Genomic DNA, 17,276 nt, shown 5'->3' with positions numbered 1-17,276 from the left:
ATCTCGTGGACCATTTTTTCAGCTGCATGTTTTTTGATACCTTACGCATCAGCGGTTCGAGAGAAATATAACTAATTACACTGACGGGACCGATAATTTGGTTCGAGGGAAGGCTTATAGTCGACCCTGGACATGTTCGATCCATCAGCAGTTGGTATAATGGTTTACCGAACCAAAATCTCGGGACTTTGTTCTTGGTTCGAGTGTCGCGGGGTGTTCCACCCTTCCGAGGTCAAGCCAACGAGATTCTACTGTATATATATATATATATATATATAAAAATAAAAAAGATTGTTTTGCTTAATGACACCACTAGAGCACATTGATTTATTATTGGATGTCAAACAATTGATAATTTTAATATATAGTGTTAGAGAGGAAAACCGCTACATTTTTTCATCAGCAGCAAGAGATCTTTTATATGGACCATTCCACAGACAGGAGAGCACATACCATGGCCTTTGATATACCAGTCATGGTGCACTGGCTGGAATGATAAATAGCCCAATGGGTCCACTGATGGGGATTGATCCTAGACTGACTGCACATCAAGTAAGCGCTATGTCCTGCTCCCCCAAATAAAATAGGGAGGGATTTTGCTCAGTGGGTAGAGTGATCACCTGAGGTGGCTGCATCATAGGATCGAATCACCTTAGTGGACATATTCTAAGATTGTTTTTTTCTGACCCAACCAGGGCTCAAACTTAACAATTTGTCACCTACAGCAATCTTTTAAAAACGTTGCCATGGGTGAAACGGCCCACCGACAGCAATCTCGTGCCTGCCGACAGCAGGGTTTTTTTCAAAGTGACTTTTGCAGCAAATCAACATGACTGAACAGTTATTTTTACTGTATGTAGACATTTCAAAAGCACAAACGTTAAATACTAGCAGATAATATACACCAGGTATTTACAGTACCATCATTGAAGAGCTTTACCAATGGCAGACATTTTAACCAGTGGCAGAAAAGTGCCATCGGTGGCGTTCCCAACCTACGGTAATTTATATTTCAACGGAATGAATGAATGAATGTTTAACGACACCCCAGCACAAAAATACATATCGGCTATTGGGTGTCACAAATGGTAAGTATATGGAAATATCATTTATATCTATTCATGTAAAACCACTGTGTAAGGAGCTGTGGGGGAAAAGTATAATATAATACATAAAGTCAAGGTAAGTATATTTTAAAACTTTGTATAGAAGTCAAAGTATTTTAAAAACTTTACAATTAATTCTGGATGGAAGTTAAAAGATTCCAAAACATTTTTGTTGCCAAATATATCATTTCTCGTCAGCTTGAGATGATCACACTCCACCAAAATGTGCCGCACAGTCAGTGACAATGTTCACACTGAGGGAGAGAGTCATTCTTTAAAATAAACGAATGCGTCAGATATGTATGGCCGATGCGGTCACGTCACAAGACTACTTCATCCTTCCTGCATCGCCTGTAGTATGACTGCCACTCTCCCAGGAATGCCTTGACAGAATGAAGCTTGTTCGCAACCCGCACCGTCCCAATCGTCTTGCCAAGTCGAAAAGATATATTGGTTAATATAAAATTTAAAATCACTGTAGGGGACACCAACATGGACACGGGGCAAGTTCAAAGCAGACTTGGCAGCAACATCTGTCTTTTCATTACCCTTAATGCCAACATGGCTGGGTACCCAACAAAATATAACATCGTTATTGGCAATTGATAAAAAGACACACTTTCATATTACCATCCCAACTAAGGGATGCTCCAATTTCATGTATTGTAGAGCTTGGCGACACGAAAGCGAGTCTGTAAAAATAATATACTTGGATGCAATTGAATCCTTAATCTGTTCCAGGGCTTTAATGATTGCCCAAATTTCAGCAGTAAAGATTGATGCTGAATCGGGCAATCTCATGGAAATGATTGCATCTGATGGAAACACTGTAGCACAAGCCACAGAATTCCCATCCCGTGATCCGTCTGTGTAAACAGGAATGTAATCACAGTACCGCTCTTGGATTTCCATGAAATGTTGTTTATAAATAACAAGATCGAATACAATTTTTGGTGGTTTGATACACCAAGATGGCAAAATAAAATATGAAGGCATTTCCAAAATGTCTGTTAAATCAATGATGGAAACTGATAAAAACTGCTTAATGCGAAGACCAAATGTTTGAATCGCATTCGGTTTCGCATCAAATAACTTCATATATTTATTATCAAACACCGCATTGTGTGCAGGATGTTTTGGCATTGATTTAATCTTTGTAGCATACTGCAGAGAAAGCTTTGCACGTCTAGCACCCAAACTAGGTTCTTGTGCATCGACGTACAAGCTCTCCACGGGAGATGTTTTGAAAGCACCAAGACAAAGCGTAAGTCCCTGGTTGTGTATAGGATCTAGCATTTGCAAGTAAGACTTACGCGCTGACCCATACACAATGCACCCATAATCAAGCTTAGACCGAACTAAAGATCTATAAAGTTGGAGCATAACCTTTCGGCGGCAATTCCCATTGGTGCTGTTATTAAGTCCGATCCCTGCACAACCACTGCTCCATGACTGGTATATCAAAGGACATGGTATGTGCTGTATGTAATTTTATTTTATCTGGTACCACTGTGTCAGGTAGCCTTGTGCTTAAAACATGTATGGGGTATGCATGTAAAAAAAAAAAAGTACTAAAATTTTGTGCGGAACTTGGGTAGTCATAGACACAACTCATTATCTCTGAAATGAGCAGCTTGATCCCCAATTTTTTCTAATTCACTTTAAGGGTGAGGGTAGGTAGTATTTATATCTGTGGAGTTTATGTCGTTTGATACACTGCAGGTATGTTTAGCTACATATGTTACTATTGTCGTTTATAGGATTTGATTTGGTAGTAAACACCCTTATAGCATTTTAGAACAGAGCTCTTCAAACATTCCTTTCCTTTCATGACATGTTTGACACCTACCTCTACAGCCTCCTTCATGTTGAAGTCAGGGACGGGGGTGTGGGTAGATATTTTGCGAATCTCAGTGGATTCTCCCTGATGATCATCACCAATTTCTCTTAGGGATTCTGCCATGTATTCCTGAAAGAAAAAAAAAAATGCTGACGTTAATTGGTTTTACTCCAGCTTTTACATCAGCATTGCTGAATGCTGACACAAGTTACAAGGGCTGGAATATCCTGAGAATGTAGCCATTTTAATATAATATATTAATTAGGGTCACTGACTCTAGCTATTTGACACCATAACTTATTTTTTGCTGTTGTCCATAACTCAGTGGACAATATTTCTTGCTGGTGACAGTTTTTAAAAAACCTCACCTACAAATGGCTATTACAGTTAACAAAACCCCAGCACCCAGCACCCAGCAGAGAGAGAGAGAGACAGAGACAGAGACAGAGAGAGAGAGAAAGAGAGAGAGAGAGAGAGAGAGAGACAGAGAGAGACAGAGAGAGACAGAGAGAGAAACAGAGACAGAGAGAGACAGAAACAGACAGAGACAGACAGAAACAGAGACAGACAGAAACAGACAGAGAGACAGACAGATAGGCAGAGAGAGAGAGAGAGAGAGAGAGAGAGAGAGAGAGAGAGAGAGAGAGAGAGAGAGAGAGAGAGAGAGAGAGAGAGAGAGACAGAGAGAGAGAGAGAGAGAGAGAGAGAGAGAGAGAGAGAGAGAGAGAGAGAGAGAGAGAGAGAGAGAGAGAGAGAGAGACAGAGAGAGAGAGACTGAGAGAGAGAGAGAGAGAGAGACAGAGAGAGAGAGAGAGAGAGAGAGAGAGAGAGAGAGAGACAGAGAGAGAGAGAGACTGAGAGAGAGAGAGAGAGAGAGAGAGAGAGAGAGAGAGAGAGAGAGAGAGAGAGAGAGAGAGAGAGAGAGAGAGAGAGAGAGAGAGAGACTGGTTGTCTCTACATACCTTTTGTTTTATAAGTGCATAGTGAACGGCGCTCTTCACAAGAAGGTCTGTAATTACTTCCTCCTGCGATGTTCGATCCAGACTTGCGTAGCTCACTTCTCGCTGCATTCCGTCCTTTTGGGTCTTGATTACCTTGATAGTTGTCGACCCTGTCCGCTTCTTTGATGCAACTCTTTCCTGTTGACTGTCCACTGAAATTGATGATCAAACAAAGAACTAAAGTGTTTTACCAGAGGCTCATTTAATACAATTTGTATTGCTAATATGCACTGAAGATACCGAAACAGTCTGGTAACAAGCATTTTGAGAGTAAAACAACACTTTTCCCTTATCAGGCCCCATGAATTTTCTCATCTAAGTTCAAGGGCCATAAGTCTGTCAAAAATGGGTAAATCACCATAGAAGTAAAACTTGATGTGTAAAAGTACATGATAAAGCTAAAACAAGGAAAACAAGTCGTGGGACAGACAGACGGATGGATGGAAGGACAGACAAAAAGAGAGACAGATGGAGACAAACAGACAGACAGACAGAATGCAAAAGAAACCTAAAGTCCTGTCTGGTTGGACTGATAGGGAACTAATAAAAGTTTGACAGCAAAAATAAATCTTCTATTTCGGTAATGACTTGGTAAAACATACAGACCGATACACTTTTTAAACTTATAACCTACAAAATTCCTCTGTTTCCATGTAGCTTGAGTCATTTAAACAAAATTAATAACACGTTTCAGCTAAATGTTACATAATAAAGATATGCCAGAACGTACACATATCCTCTGTTTCGGTGACGGCTCGGTAGAACGTGTATCCCGACAGACTGCCGGGACAGAGCAGCATGCTGCGCATCAGTCTGTAGGGAGCTGGGTAGTGAGACAGGTCCTCCGCGATCAGTCGGCGCCGTAGGTGTGGTATCACCAGGTTGTAGTGGAACAGAGACCGTTCCGTGATGTAGCCTGGAAACATGACATACACAACATATTTAATACTGTTGGTAGCACACACAGGGTCAGTAAATCAAATACAGAAATACAGCTGCACTTGTCATAGATTGAAAATAACCAGTTAATGACGTACGATATCGGATATCGGCTGTATCCCATGAAGGTTAGAATGGGATATACTACAAGGCTTGCCAAGCAGAATTTCTCATTTGGCCTGAATAGGATAAAGGTAATATCCTACATCATTAACTAGTTATTATCTTTATCCCGCAGACCATACAAAGTAAGGTGAAAAGCTATTATTTCTGTTATTTCAGCCACATTGTATGATGACCTAAAGGTAAAATAAACAATTTTTTTAATGTAGCAATGCGTGTGACGTCACATGAGTGATGTCAAAAGTCATAATCTGCTAGTATGATTTTGCTTTAATCAGTCATCATAACTGGCCAATAGAAACAGTGCTTGCAGGATAAATTATGGTATGAGACAGGGTCAATAATTCAAATGAATGAATGAATGTTTAACGAGACCCCAATATAAAAAATACATCAGCTATTGGGTGTGAAACAATGGTAAATACATACATGATCTCAGGGTTAATACTGGCAATATAGAAATACACTGTACACGGCCTAGGTGGGCTGACTACTTGGATAGATAGATGGATGGATGGATGGATGATGGATGGATGGATGGATGGGTGGGTGGGTGAATTTTGGGTTGCTAGATGGATAGAGATGGATGGACGAGTTTTGAATGGAAAGATAGATGGATGGGTGAGTGAATTTTGGGTGGATAGATGGATAGAGATGGATGGATCAGTTTTGAATGGATAGATAGATGGATGGGTGAGTGAATTTTGAGTGGATAGATGGATAGAGATGGATGGACGAGTTTTGAATGGATAGATAGATGGATGGGTGAGTGAATTTTGGGTGGATAGATGGATAGAGATGGATGGACGTGTTTTGAATGGATAGATAGATGGATGGGTGAGTGAATTTTGAGTGGATAGATGGATGGATATTTAGATAGATGGGTGAGTTTTGCATGAATAGATGAATGGGTGGGTGAATTTTGGGTGGATGGATGGATGTATATTTGGATGGATGAATGAGTTTTGGGTGGATAGATAGATGGATGGAGGATAGATAGGCAAGTTTTGGGTGGATATATGGATGGATGGATGGACAGATGGATGAGTTTTGGGTGGATAGATGGATAGATGGATGAGTGGTTGAATTTTGGGTGGATAGATGGATGGATATTTAGATGGATGGGTGGATAGATAGATGGGGGAGTTTTGGATGGATGGCCAGATCAATAAGTAGATGGAAAGCTGGATGGACTGATGGATGGATGGATGGTTGGATCAAAGCAATGAATGGAAGCTCACTGTACATATGTATCTACAGATGGGTTAACAGATTAACAGAGGGACAGTAGGGTCTCCACAAGTACTCGGGCGCGGGTCGTGTCTAACAAGACTCGACACCATTCACAGGACTCGAGTACGTGTACAAGGAAGAGCAGTCTCATTTAATTATACGTTTTAAGCATTTTGCCATATTATGCTTGCCGCCGCCGCCAGTTACATTATAGGGCTATGAGACATGGAGGGAAAACAAAAGCCGAATGTGACAGTACGGAATGCAATATAATGGGCCATTGTATCAATGACATGATTTGGCACCCATGTTCAGCACTGGAATTAAGATGCATTTTTCTTTATTCCTTACTCTCAGTAGTCTTTAGTGTCAGGTACTCGAGTCCAGTACTAAGAGATTGACGGACAGACTAACAGACAGACAGAATGGAGACACAAGTCTACTGCTATATAAACACTATGTTCACTATGTAGTTACCTTTGCTAATCACTGTTTCCAGCACACTGTCATCCCAGTTTCTCGTCCAGGTTGCTAGGTAACGCTTTGCGGAAAAACCCGGTCTGATTTGACGCTTCATGTCTCTTTTCTGGTGTAGAAACTTCATATACACGTTGGCTGTGTTTTCCTGTCGATCCTGAACAAATATAATAAACAAGATATCATGGTCAAATACAGATCTCCATTAAACTCAAATGTTCTTACAAACCTCATAAGATGACCCACTGTAGATCAATGGTATCTCCAACATATGTTAGTCAAACCTCCTGAGATTGTAGATCAATGTTGTCAGGGTTTCTGCCAGAGGGTAAAATGGGTATGGTGCCATACACAATTTTTTTTGCAGATTTTCTTTTCTTTTAATTTAACCTTTTGACAAAGTTAATTACTCTTATCATTACTGTATGATTTTCTTAACCCTAACCCTAAACGTAACCCATTTTCTGTCTGGGGGTGACTCCCCACACCCTGTTGACTATGGTTGCATTCAATTCCATAGTACCATGCCCACAAATGTCTTTGTGGCAGAAACACTGTTTGTGTCCAACATATGTTAGAGATCACTTCTGAAACTTGTGGTGGTGGTGGTGGTGGTGGGATTTAGCTCAGTCGGTTGAGTACTTGTCTGAGGTGCTCGTGTCACAGGATCAAACCACCTCGGTGGATCCATTCAGCTGATTAGAGCACATTGATTAATTAATCATCAGCTATTGGATGTCAAACAATTGGTAATTCTGACTCGTAGTCATCAGAGAAAACCCATTACATTTTTCCTAATACAGCAAGGGATCTTTTATATGCATTTTCCCACAAACAGGAAAGCACATACCACAGCTAGTTGTGGTGCACTGGTTGGAATGCGAAAAAACCCAATCAGTTGAAATGATCAACTGAGGTGGTTTGATCTTGTGACGCAAGCACCTCAAGCGAGCACTCAACCGACTAAACTAAATCCTGCCCTGGACAGATTTTAACTTGGGAGTTTTGTAACAGGAACATGGCTTGGATGATAAAACGTTTACTTACATGACTGCCATACGACAGAATGGATTTTGCCAGATCCTCCACCGTGTGAATGGACAGAGATGTCCCATCTTTCTGTGCTGCCTCCCGCTCTTTATCCCGCAGAGCGAAATCTTCGGAAAACAGCAGCAAGGCCCCTTTTCGCGTGGTGAACGTCTTGGGGAGATGTATTTCGTTAAACTCCCGTGAGCCCCGAGATGATAGGCCGGTCCCGCCATGCGTGAAGGAGAAGTTGGTTTTGATTGGTGGAAGGTAATAGCGGTCGGAGTTCACGAAGTTGTAGTAGTCCTGGAAGGAAGCATATAAATCAGTGAAGGATGTAATGCACATCAGCATCATTTAAAACATGGTGTAATGCTTAATGCTGTAATGATAAACCGTTATACCAGTTTCTTACATACCCGTTGGTGAGAACACCATGCATTATTTTTGATAACACATAGTTGTTTACACACATGTGTGTTAACAATTTCAAGACATACGACTGGCTGCTCCTAGAGATGACCAAATCACCAATGCCATACGTCCAATAAAAAAACAGCACAGTAGAAATTGATTACACTATAACATATAGTTAACCTGGCAATCATGTGTCTGTGACGCATAAGTCAGCTACAAGTGCTAAGGGGTGTAAATATCTTTTAGTTAATAAAGATATTAAAATTTGCTTAAGACCTGGTTTTTGAGGATATGTAAGAAATAGAATAGTACATTTGTGTCCGTTAGATACCATTATCTCACAACTCGTTTAAAAACGTATCAAACTCGCTTTTGCTCGTTAGATAATTTTAAAACGACTTGTTGTGAGATAAATGGTATCTCACAGCCACTCATGTATTATTCTCTATGTACTGTAGATCCTGAAATAAATGCAATAATAATATTAATGCGAAAAATTAGAGTTTGTGTTATTCACATTAATAATATAACACATTTATTTCTATGTTTTGTATATGTGTCCCACATTATTAAAACAAAAACAAATATTAAAATTCTACTATATTTATAAAACAGAACTGGGAAACAATTTATTGTTGGCGAGACAGATGAAATGTCGAATAGTCCAGCAAGTTATGTGCCACACGCTACTAAAACAAACAAAAATTAAAATTCTAATACATTTATAAAACAACTGGAGCACAATTCATTTTAGGTGAGACAGACAAATTGTCCAATATTCCAGTAAGATGCCAGCCATGTGTGACGATTGCCGGTTCTTGGCCACCCTTTCAAAAGCCGACACGATCCATCGCACATGAATGGGTTTTATAGCATGCTAATATTGTGGTCAACTATTTCTTTGTCTTTACTGTTCAAGTTCCCTGTAACTTTGTTGGCATACAGTTGTAATGATACATGTATTCTAATATTTTGCCAGATGTAGTTAACTATACACGATATGTAAATGATTGCCGCAAAAATATGCTGTGTGTTGATCTCATTAAAAACACTAGGGACTTAACTGATGTGTGTACAGACATGTTTGTGAATTGATCTCATTGAAGATGCCTGTAACTCGGACTTAGCCGAAAAGTACACAGACGTGTGTTTTAGGAAAGTTAATATTTCAAAGGGAGGCTACTCACATTAATTTAATGTCGCACTTTAATCTGCCCACCGTCACACATATTAATTTAAGAACAGGTTAATTTCAGGATCTACAATATACTGTGATGTGTCTTCAACTTGATACCAATCGCAGAAATTTGGAAACCAGTATCACAAGTTTTACATATTCTTTTCTTGTAACATATTTTACCAGAAATATGCTAACATCTTTGAATAAGTTATTCCCGTTTCTAGGAGTTTAAGAAAATAGGCCCTTCTTTGTAAATAAGCTCCCCTCCATCCATATCACAATAAAATAACTACTAAACACTGAGTAGGTGTGGACACAGTATATTCATTAGAGTCAGGGACAAAGTAACAACAAAGAAGGGAAGGAAATGTTTTATTTAACGACACACTCAACACATTTCATTTACAGTTATATGACGTTGGACATATATTATGGTTAAGGACCACACAGACATTGAGGGAGGAAACCCGCTGTCGTCACTTCATGGGCTACTCTTTTTGACCAGCAGCAAGGGATCTTTTATATGCACCATCCCATAGACAGGATAGCACATACCACGGCCTTTGATGTACCAGTTGTGGTGCACTGGCTGGAGCGAGAAATAGCCCAATGGGCCCACTGACGGGGATTGATCCCAGACCGACTGTGCATCAAGCAAGCGCTTTACTACTGGGCTACGCCTCGCCCCTAACAACACAGAGTGCAGTAATGAAGACAGAATGAGTAGTCATGTTCAGTTTCCTGAAGGAAGATATATATTCAATTATTAATAATAGGATGTCAGATGTAATTAATAAACAAAGTGCATTCCTTCTGTTTTCATCTGAAAAAGAAATATAAATATTGAATAATATCAGCTATAACAGCCAGCACCCCACACCTGGTACATCAAAGGTGTTGTCTTGTTTAGGGCAAAGTGTATATAAACAGCTGTCGAAATTTATGATAGCAATCTTGGTTGTTATTTTATTAGGTTTTTTTTGGTTGTTTCTTTTTGGGGGTGGGGCTTTTGGGTGGGTGGGGTTTTTGGGTGGGTGAGGTGGTGGTGGTGTGGTGTTGTGTGTGGGTTTTTTTTTTTAGTAGAATAATGCCACGTGCATTAAAACTCTTCTAAGGTAGAAAAGTAAACATTGTTTTTCCGGTTTAATTTCTACACTGACTAATGTTTCTAGGCTCAACAATGTAAGAATAATAGTGGTGTGATACCATAAAACTAGTGACTAATAAAATACAGCTATACGATACAAAAGTGGCTCATACGGCCACTTGTTAGTCTTTCTTATGCGCTATTACTCGGCCACCGTTTCAAGAGTTATTGCCTAGAGAAGGACCAGGGCAAATCTCAATGTCTGTGCCGTCTTCATAGTACCTACTATTAATAACTTAAATGTGAGGAGTTGATGATATTGTATCAGTAACAGGGTCATAAATAAACCAAATGTTTCTACATCTCTTAAATGGAGGTTATTTAAAATGTACACACTGTCAAATCTTTTAAAAATAGAATAATACATTAGAAACATTTCCTGAGTAGTTGTTAAACAATTTTCTTTTAATTTTTAGTTTTAAAATGTATATATACTGTTGTTAAAATAACTATTTTTTAAAATGCATTAAATAAGTTACAATGTTGAATATGCAGGTTAGGGAACATTTTTTTCAGAGATAGTTGTTAATCAATTTTGAATTGACTAGAAATAATTACTAATAAAGATTGTGAAACAAAACGTTCTCTGCAAGTATTACATTTCATGTTTTTTTACATTTATATGTGATCGATAAATCGATAAATAAATTCAACTTTATCTCTCTCACATATATTTAAATTTACATGTAATTAACAATAACCCAAGAATATCACAATTTTAATGAGCTGGCACATTTGTCAACAGAGTGGTGAGATGTGGCTCAGTCGTTTGAGCGCTCGCCTGAGGTGCTTGTGTCACAGGATCGAATCACCTCGGTGGATCCATTCAACTGATTGTTTTTTTTTTATTGTTCCAACCAGTGCACCACAACTGGTCAAAGGCTGTGGTATGTGCTTTCCTGTCTGTTGGAAAGTGCATATAAAAGATCCCCTGCTGCTAATGGAAAAATGTAGCAGATTTCGTCTCTAAGACTATATGTCATAATTACCAAATTTTTTACATCCAATAGCTGAGGGGCGGGATGTAGTCCAGTGGTAAAGCATTCGCTTGATGCATGGTCGGTGTGGGATCGATCCCCGTCGGTGGGCCCATTGGGCTATTTCTCACTCCAGCGAGTGCACCACGACTGGTATATCAAAGGCCATGATATGTTACCCTGTCTGTGGGATGGTGCATATAAAAGATCTCTTGCTGCTAATTGAAAAGAGTAGCCCATAAAATTGCGACAGTGGGTTTTTTCTCTCAATATCTGTGTGGTCCTTAACCATATGTCCAACGCCATATAACCATAAACAAAATGTGTTGAGTGCGTCGTTAAATAAAACATTAATTCCTTCCAATAGCCGATGATTAATTAATCAATGTGCTCTGGTGGTGTTGTTAAACAAAACAAACTTTAACTTTGCCAACAGAATACATAGTGTAGCATGTATGAGATGCGAAAACAGTCACAAGATGAATTGGTCTCGGCTGGCTCAGGTTTGTTCCCATTCCAACCAGTGCCTCTATAACTGGCACATCAAAGTCACCATATATATATATTGTCCAATTTTTGTGATGCCAAAATATAAGCATTATCCAACCTATTAGATTCAAGCCATATAAAATGTGTATATTTACAGACATGCTAACAGGAAATCTAGCGGGCGTTGGGGCTAGGGGCACGAGTTCGACCCATACCCCCTTTTCAATGGTTAGGGTTGGTGAGTCTTTAGAGCCTATGATATAGACAGGTACGTATCGAACTCTTTTCGGGGCTAGGGTTGGGTGGTAGTGTTGTGGGGTCTGTACTGTGGCTAGAGACGCTTATGGGGGGGGGGGGGGGGGGGGGGGGGGGGGGGGGGGGGGGGGGGTGAGTCATATAACCCCTTGAAACATTGAAAAACAAATTTGCTTGGAGTATGGGAGGGGGTTTGAACCCCAAACCCCCCACCACCCCCACACACAGAAAGAAAAGCATACTAATTTAATCAGGTAATTACCTCTGGTTCCAAGAACACTTCAACCTTTTCATGGCCATTTGTCTGCACTTCACCAATTCCCCGACTCAGCAGTGAGAGGTTGAGAGCACCCACTCCAGCCATAGTACGCTGTTCCTCCTGTTATCGCAAATCTTTACTGCACTTCTAAATCGAATGGCCTATTCCAATTTCATGCACACGGTCGTGTATTTAGTCTGTGCATTAAATGTGTGGCTGTATTTTTTATGACAGTGCTGCGGGTAATTCGTAACACATCCCTCTAACCATCGCATCATTATTTCTTTTTACACAGACATACCTTGTGAATTATTTTAAGACATATTTTTTACTTGACAATAATAAAACGGGACACTTCTTCCGCCATGTTGTTTATTCGTTGCTGGGTGGTGTGACGTCACAGCAAGTGCTCGTAGATGGACTTTACCGATAGATGGGGAAATATCATATCGTGTTTTGCGTTGTGTGACTTTGACGTAACTTTGATATATTGGTTTGCAATACAATAAATAACAGAATAAATTCAGTTACATTCATATATATTGCTGTAAGCCTTGCAAGGGTTTTTCACGCGTGGCGATGTAAATACGTATGGCGAACTACCCTATTGATTAGTGGGACGTTCCAAAGTGGATCACGGAAATCCTCTTACATTTTCTTATGCCTTCCCATCACCTCAGCAAAACATCGCTAAACGTACGGTAGGCGGAAAAGAAAGAAGTGTTTTATTTAACGACGCACTCAACACATTTTATTTACGGTTATATGGCGTCAGACATATGGTTAAGGACCACACAGATTTTTTTTAGAGGAAACCCGCTGTCGCCACATAGGCTACTCTTTTACGACAGGCAGCAAGGGATCTTTTATTTGCGCTTCCCACAGGCAGGATAGCACAAACCATGGCCTTTGTTGAACCAGTTATGGATCACTGGTCGGTGCAAGTGGTTTACACCTACCCATTGAGCCTTGCGGAGCACTCACTCAGGGTTTGGAGTCGGTATCTGGATTAAAAATTCCATGCCTCGACTGGGATCCGAACCCAGTACCTACCAGCCTGTAGACCGATGGCCTGCCACGACGCCACCGAGGCCGGTGTACGGTAGGCGGAATGCAATACTAAAACGTTAAATAAGTAAGACGAAACACTTGAAATTTTATTCTTAACCTTGCATAACAAGCGCACATTTTGAGATTTACAAAGTCCGGACCAACTTTCAGTTAACATGGGTCCACGTTAAAGTTTGTTTTGTTTAATGACACCACTGGAGCACATTGATTATTAATCACCGGTTATTGGATGTCAAACATCCGGATTTTTTTTCAAATTCACTCAATTGTTTTTTTTTTTTTTTTTAAAACAAATAATTCTTATTACATTCTACATTCTTGGAATTAAATATCTTCATCACTCATTTCATGGTGCACTGGTTAGAACGGGAAAAACAACCAGAGAATTGGTTCACCTAAATGGTTCGATCTCACGACGCAAATAACTCAGGCGAGCGGCGCCGCCCACGTAGATTCATTAAATGCATTGCTGAGGCGGGACGTAGCCCAGTGGTAGAGCGCTCGCTTGATGCGCGGTCGGTTTGAGATCGATCTCCGTCAGTGGGTCCAGTGGGCTATTTCTCGCTCCAGCCAGTGCACCACGACTGGTATATCAAATGCCGTAGTATGTGCCATCCTGTTTGTGGGATGGTGCATATAAAAGAGCCCTTGCTACTAATGGAAAATATGTAGCGCGTTTCCTCTCTCAGACTAAATGTCAAAATAACAAAATATTTGACATCCAATAGCCGATGATTAATAAATCAATGTGCTCTAGTGGTGTCGTTAAACAAACCAAACTTGTTTAATACATTGCTATTAGGTGTAGGATGGTATCAATGGATAAATGATTCATGGTTAACGACACCCCAACACAAGTGGAAATAGGCTACAGGGTGCCAGATAAAGGTATTATATATGACAGACGTTTAATTAAGTTAAAGTTTGTTTTCTCTAGAGGATATTGATTTATTAAAGGGACATTCCTGAGTTTGCTAAATTGTAAGATGTTTTCGACAAATAAAATATTTCTACGATTAAACTTACATATTAAATATATTTTCTTGTTTAGAATATCAGTGTCTGTATATTCAATGTGTTTCTGGTCGTCTTAATATTTGTAAGAAGCCCAAACTGGATTTTGTCTTCAAATAATTTCGTACGTACGAAAAAGAAATGTTTTATGTAATATTATGGCAGGTTAACCTAGTACAAATATTAGAACGATCAGAAACACATTTAATATACAGCTACTAATATTTTATGCAGAAAAATATATTTGATATGTAATTACAATCGTTAAAAAAGTCTCTCTTAGTCGATAACATCTTAAAAATTGCAGCAAACTCAGGAATATCCCATTAATTATGGCGACTATTGGATGTTAAATATTTGGTAATTTTGACGTATAATCTTTGAGAGGAAACCCTCCATATTTATGGGCACGGTACAACACCACTCAAAGTGTTAATGACAGGTCAAGGCCAGGTCATCCCAGAGTAACCACCACCGCTCAAGATCGATGTCATCTTCGAAATCGAACCACAACAGCAACAAACACAGCGACACAAATCCCAGGATTACGCAGAATTTCTGACCAGACAGTTCGTAATCGGCTGAGGGAGGCAGGAATGTTCCCTAGAAGACCAGTGCGACGTAACGTTTTGACCCCACGTCACTTAGCGGAGCGTCTGCAGTGGTACAAGCAGATGGTGAGATGGACACGTGCCAGGTGGAGGATTGTTTTGTTCTCACGTGAGTCTCGTTTTCTCCTGTCACATGCAGACGGACGCACACGTGTCTATAGACGTTGAGGGGAACGTTATGCTCCAAACTGCGTGCAACAAGTTGACCGTTTTGGTGGTGGCAGTGTCATGGTGTGGGAAGGAATCCATCATGTCGGTAGGACGGCTCTTGTGCATGTGGCAGGTGCACTGACAGCCATCAGATATCGAGACGAGATCCTGCAGCACCACGTCATTCTGCACATGGAAATCAACGGTGGAATGTTTCAGCATTGTCTTGTGACAAGTAAAATATGCATACGCATTCGAGATAAAAAAAAATTAGGCGTGGAAATACAGCAGTTTTACAAATTTACCTGGACTGCGTTACGTGTGACATAATGTAATAAATATAAAGATGGTGAAAAAAAAAATAGTGACGTATGTGGACCTCTGAATATCTACCGAAGTGTACCTTCACGTTTGGTACCTTATACGGAGAATTCTGCTAATTCACCAAACTAATGGCACTCTGCTGATACATACGTACTTTGCATATGGTCCTCAATAGTGTCTACATCACATACCACTTGAAACCAGAACACGCATTTGAGGTTGTGCTTATCTGTCAGTATTTTGAAGCGGTGTTCCCATCAGCGTCTTAAAACGTTTCAACAGAAGCGTTTTGAAAATGTTTTGACAACAAACATGCTTGGTCGTTCCTCTTTAGTGCTGTTATAACGTTGTAAAAATATTTCAACCAAAAGCGTCTGGACAATTTTCACACCGTTTCAGCTAAACGGGATAGGCTGGAACAGTTTAGGTATTAAATGTGAACGCTTTATTGTGTTTTAACTAAGTCGTTTGCATCTTAGAATCAAATATGACGTAATACTAACAACGTATTGAGCGTGAACGTTAAAACGCTTTCAGAACGATATAAAAAAGGCTTGTGGAAACAGCTAGTGGATATTGATAAAAAGAAACAACATTTGTCTGGGGACGTTTTAGAAGTTGTTTTAGTGGGAAAACATATTATGATACATTCAGGCAGATTGTTGATGCTGACGAGGTGTCGGTTCTGGATAGTGGAATGTATGAAATTGGTGATAATCGATTTCCTTTTCTTTTCTTTTTTTCTTTCTTGTTCTTCATCTTTTCTTTATGGCGAACACGCAATAACTCCATTAGTTTAAGTGCATTACCTCTTTAGCATCGATTGGGTGGTGAAATAGGGTAGGATATTCAAATTGACTTTTACATTGTGAAGTTAGACCTATACACTCTCCTTTTTATTTCGTATCTATGAATCATAAAAAAAAAGTAAATCCATATTAACTTAGTTAACTTTGAAGGAGGAATGGAATGTTTTATTTAACGACGTACTTAACACAATTTAAATACGGTTATATGGCGTCGGACATATGGTTAAGGAAAAAAAAATGTTTTATTTAACGACGCACTCAACACATTTTATTTACGGTTATATGGCGTCAGACATATGGTTAAGGAGCACACGGATAATGAGAGAGAAACCCGCTGTCGCCATGCGAAAGGTTACCTTTTCTGGTTAGCACCTAGGGATCTTGTATGTATGAACGAATGAATGGAAGTTTAACGACACCCCACACACACACACACACACACACACACACACACACACACACACACACACACTACATACTAGTTTGGGATCTTTTATAAGCATGAACCCACATACATGATAGTACATACCACGACCTTTGTTACACCATTTGTGGAGCACTGGCTGGAATGAGAAATAGCCTAATGGGCACACCGACGGGAATCGACCCTAAGCCGACCGCGCATGAGGTGAGCGCTTTACCACTGGGCTACGTCCCACCCCTAGTTACCTTTGAATACAGATGCATATATGTGAGATAAATACTTTCGCGGATCGCCCTATATGGGACGTGTATATATAATATATTTTTGGCAGTTTGTATGTCACTGAAGACTATAAGATTTGTTGCACTTTTCTTGTGATATAACAAATTCGTTTGACATATTAC

The 17,276-nt window shown here is 39.8% G+C and overlaps 1 protein-coding gene across 1 annotated transcript; it reads right to left on the bottom strand.

The window, feature by feature from the left end:
- Positions 1-1,762: 1,762 nt before the first annotated feature.
- On the bottom strand, positions 1,763-12,823 carry LOC121387592 (uncharacterized protein KIAA2012 homolog). The gene is made up of 7 exons (XM_041518752.1): positions 12,473-12,823; positions 7,767-8,051; positions 6,720-6,876; positions 4,678-4,863; positions 3,909-4,099; positions 2,956-3,075; positions 1,763-1,798 (listed from the first exon to the last, which is right to left on the bottom strand). The coding sequence occupies exons 1-7, from the start codon at positions 12,572-12,574 to the stop codon at positions 1,763-1,765; spliced, it is 1,077 nt and encodes a 358-aa protein (XP_041374686.1). The 5' UTR covers positions 12,575-12,823.
- Between the last annotated feature and the right edge of the window lie 4,453 nt (positions 12,824-17,276).

Source organism: Gigantopelta aegis, chromosome 13 (genome assembly GCF_016097555.1).
Source record: "Gigantopelta aegis isolate Gae_Host chromosome 13, Gae_host_genome, whole genome shotgun sequence".
Classification (NCBI taxonomy): Eukaryota; Metazoa; Mollusca; class Gastropoda; order Neomphalida; family Peltospiridae; genus Gigantopelta; species Gigantopelta aegis.
The sequence above is the reverse complement of the archived record's forward strand: the minus strand, read 5'-3'. Positions and strand labels throughout refer to the sequence as shown.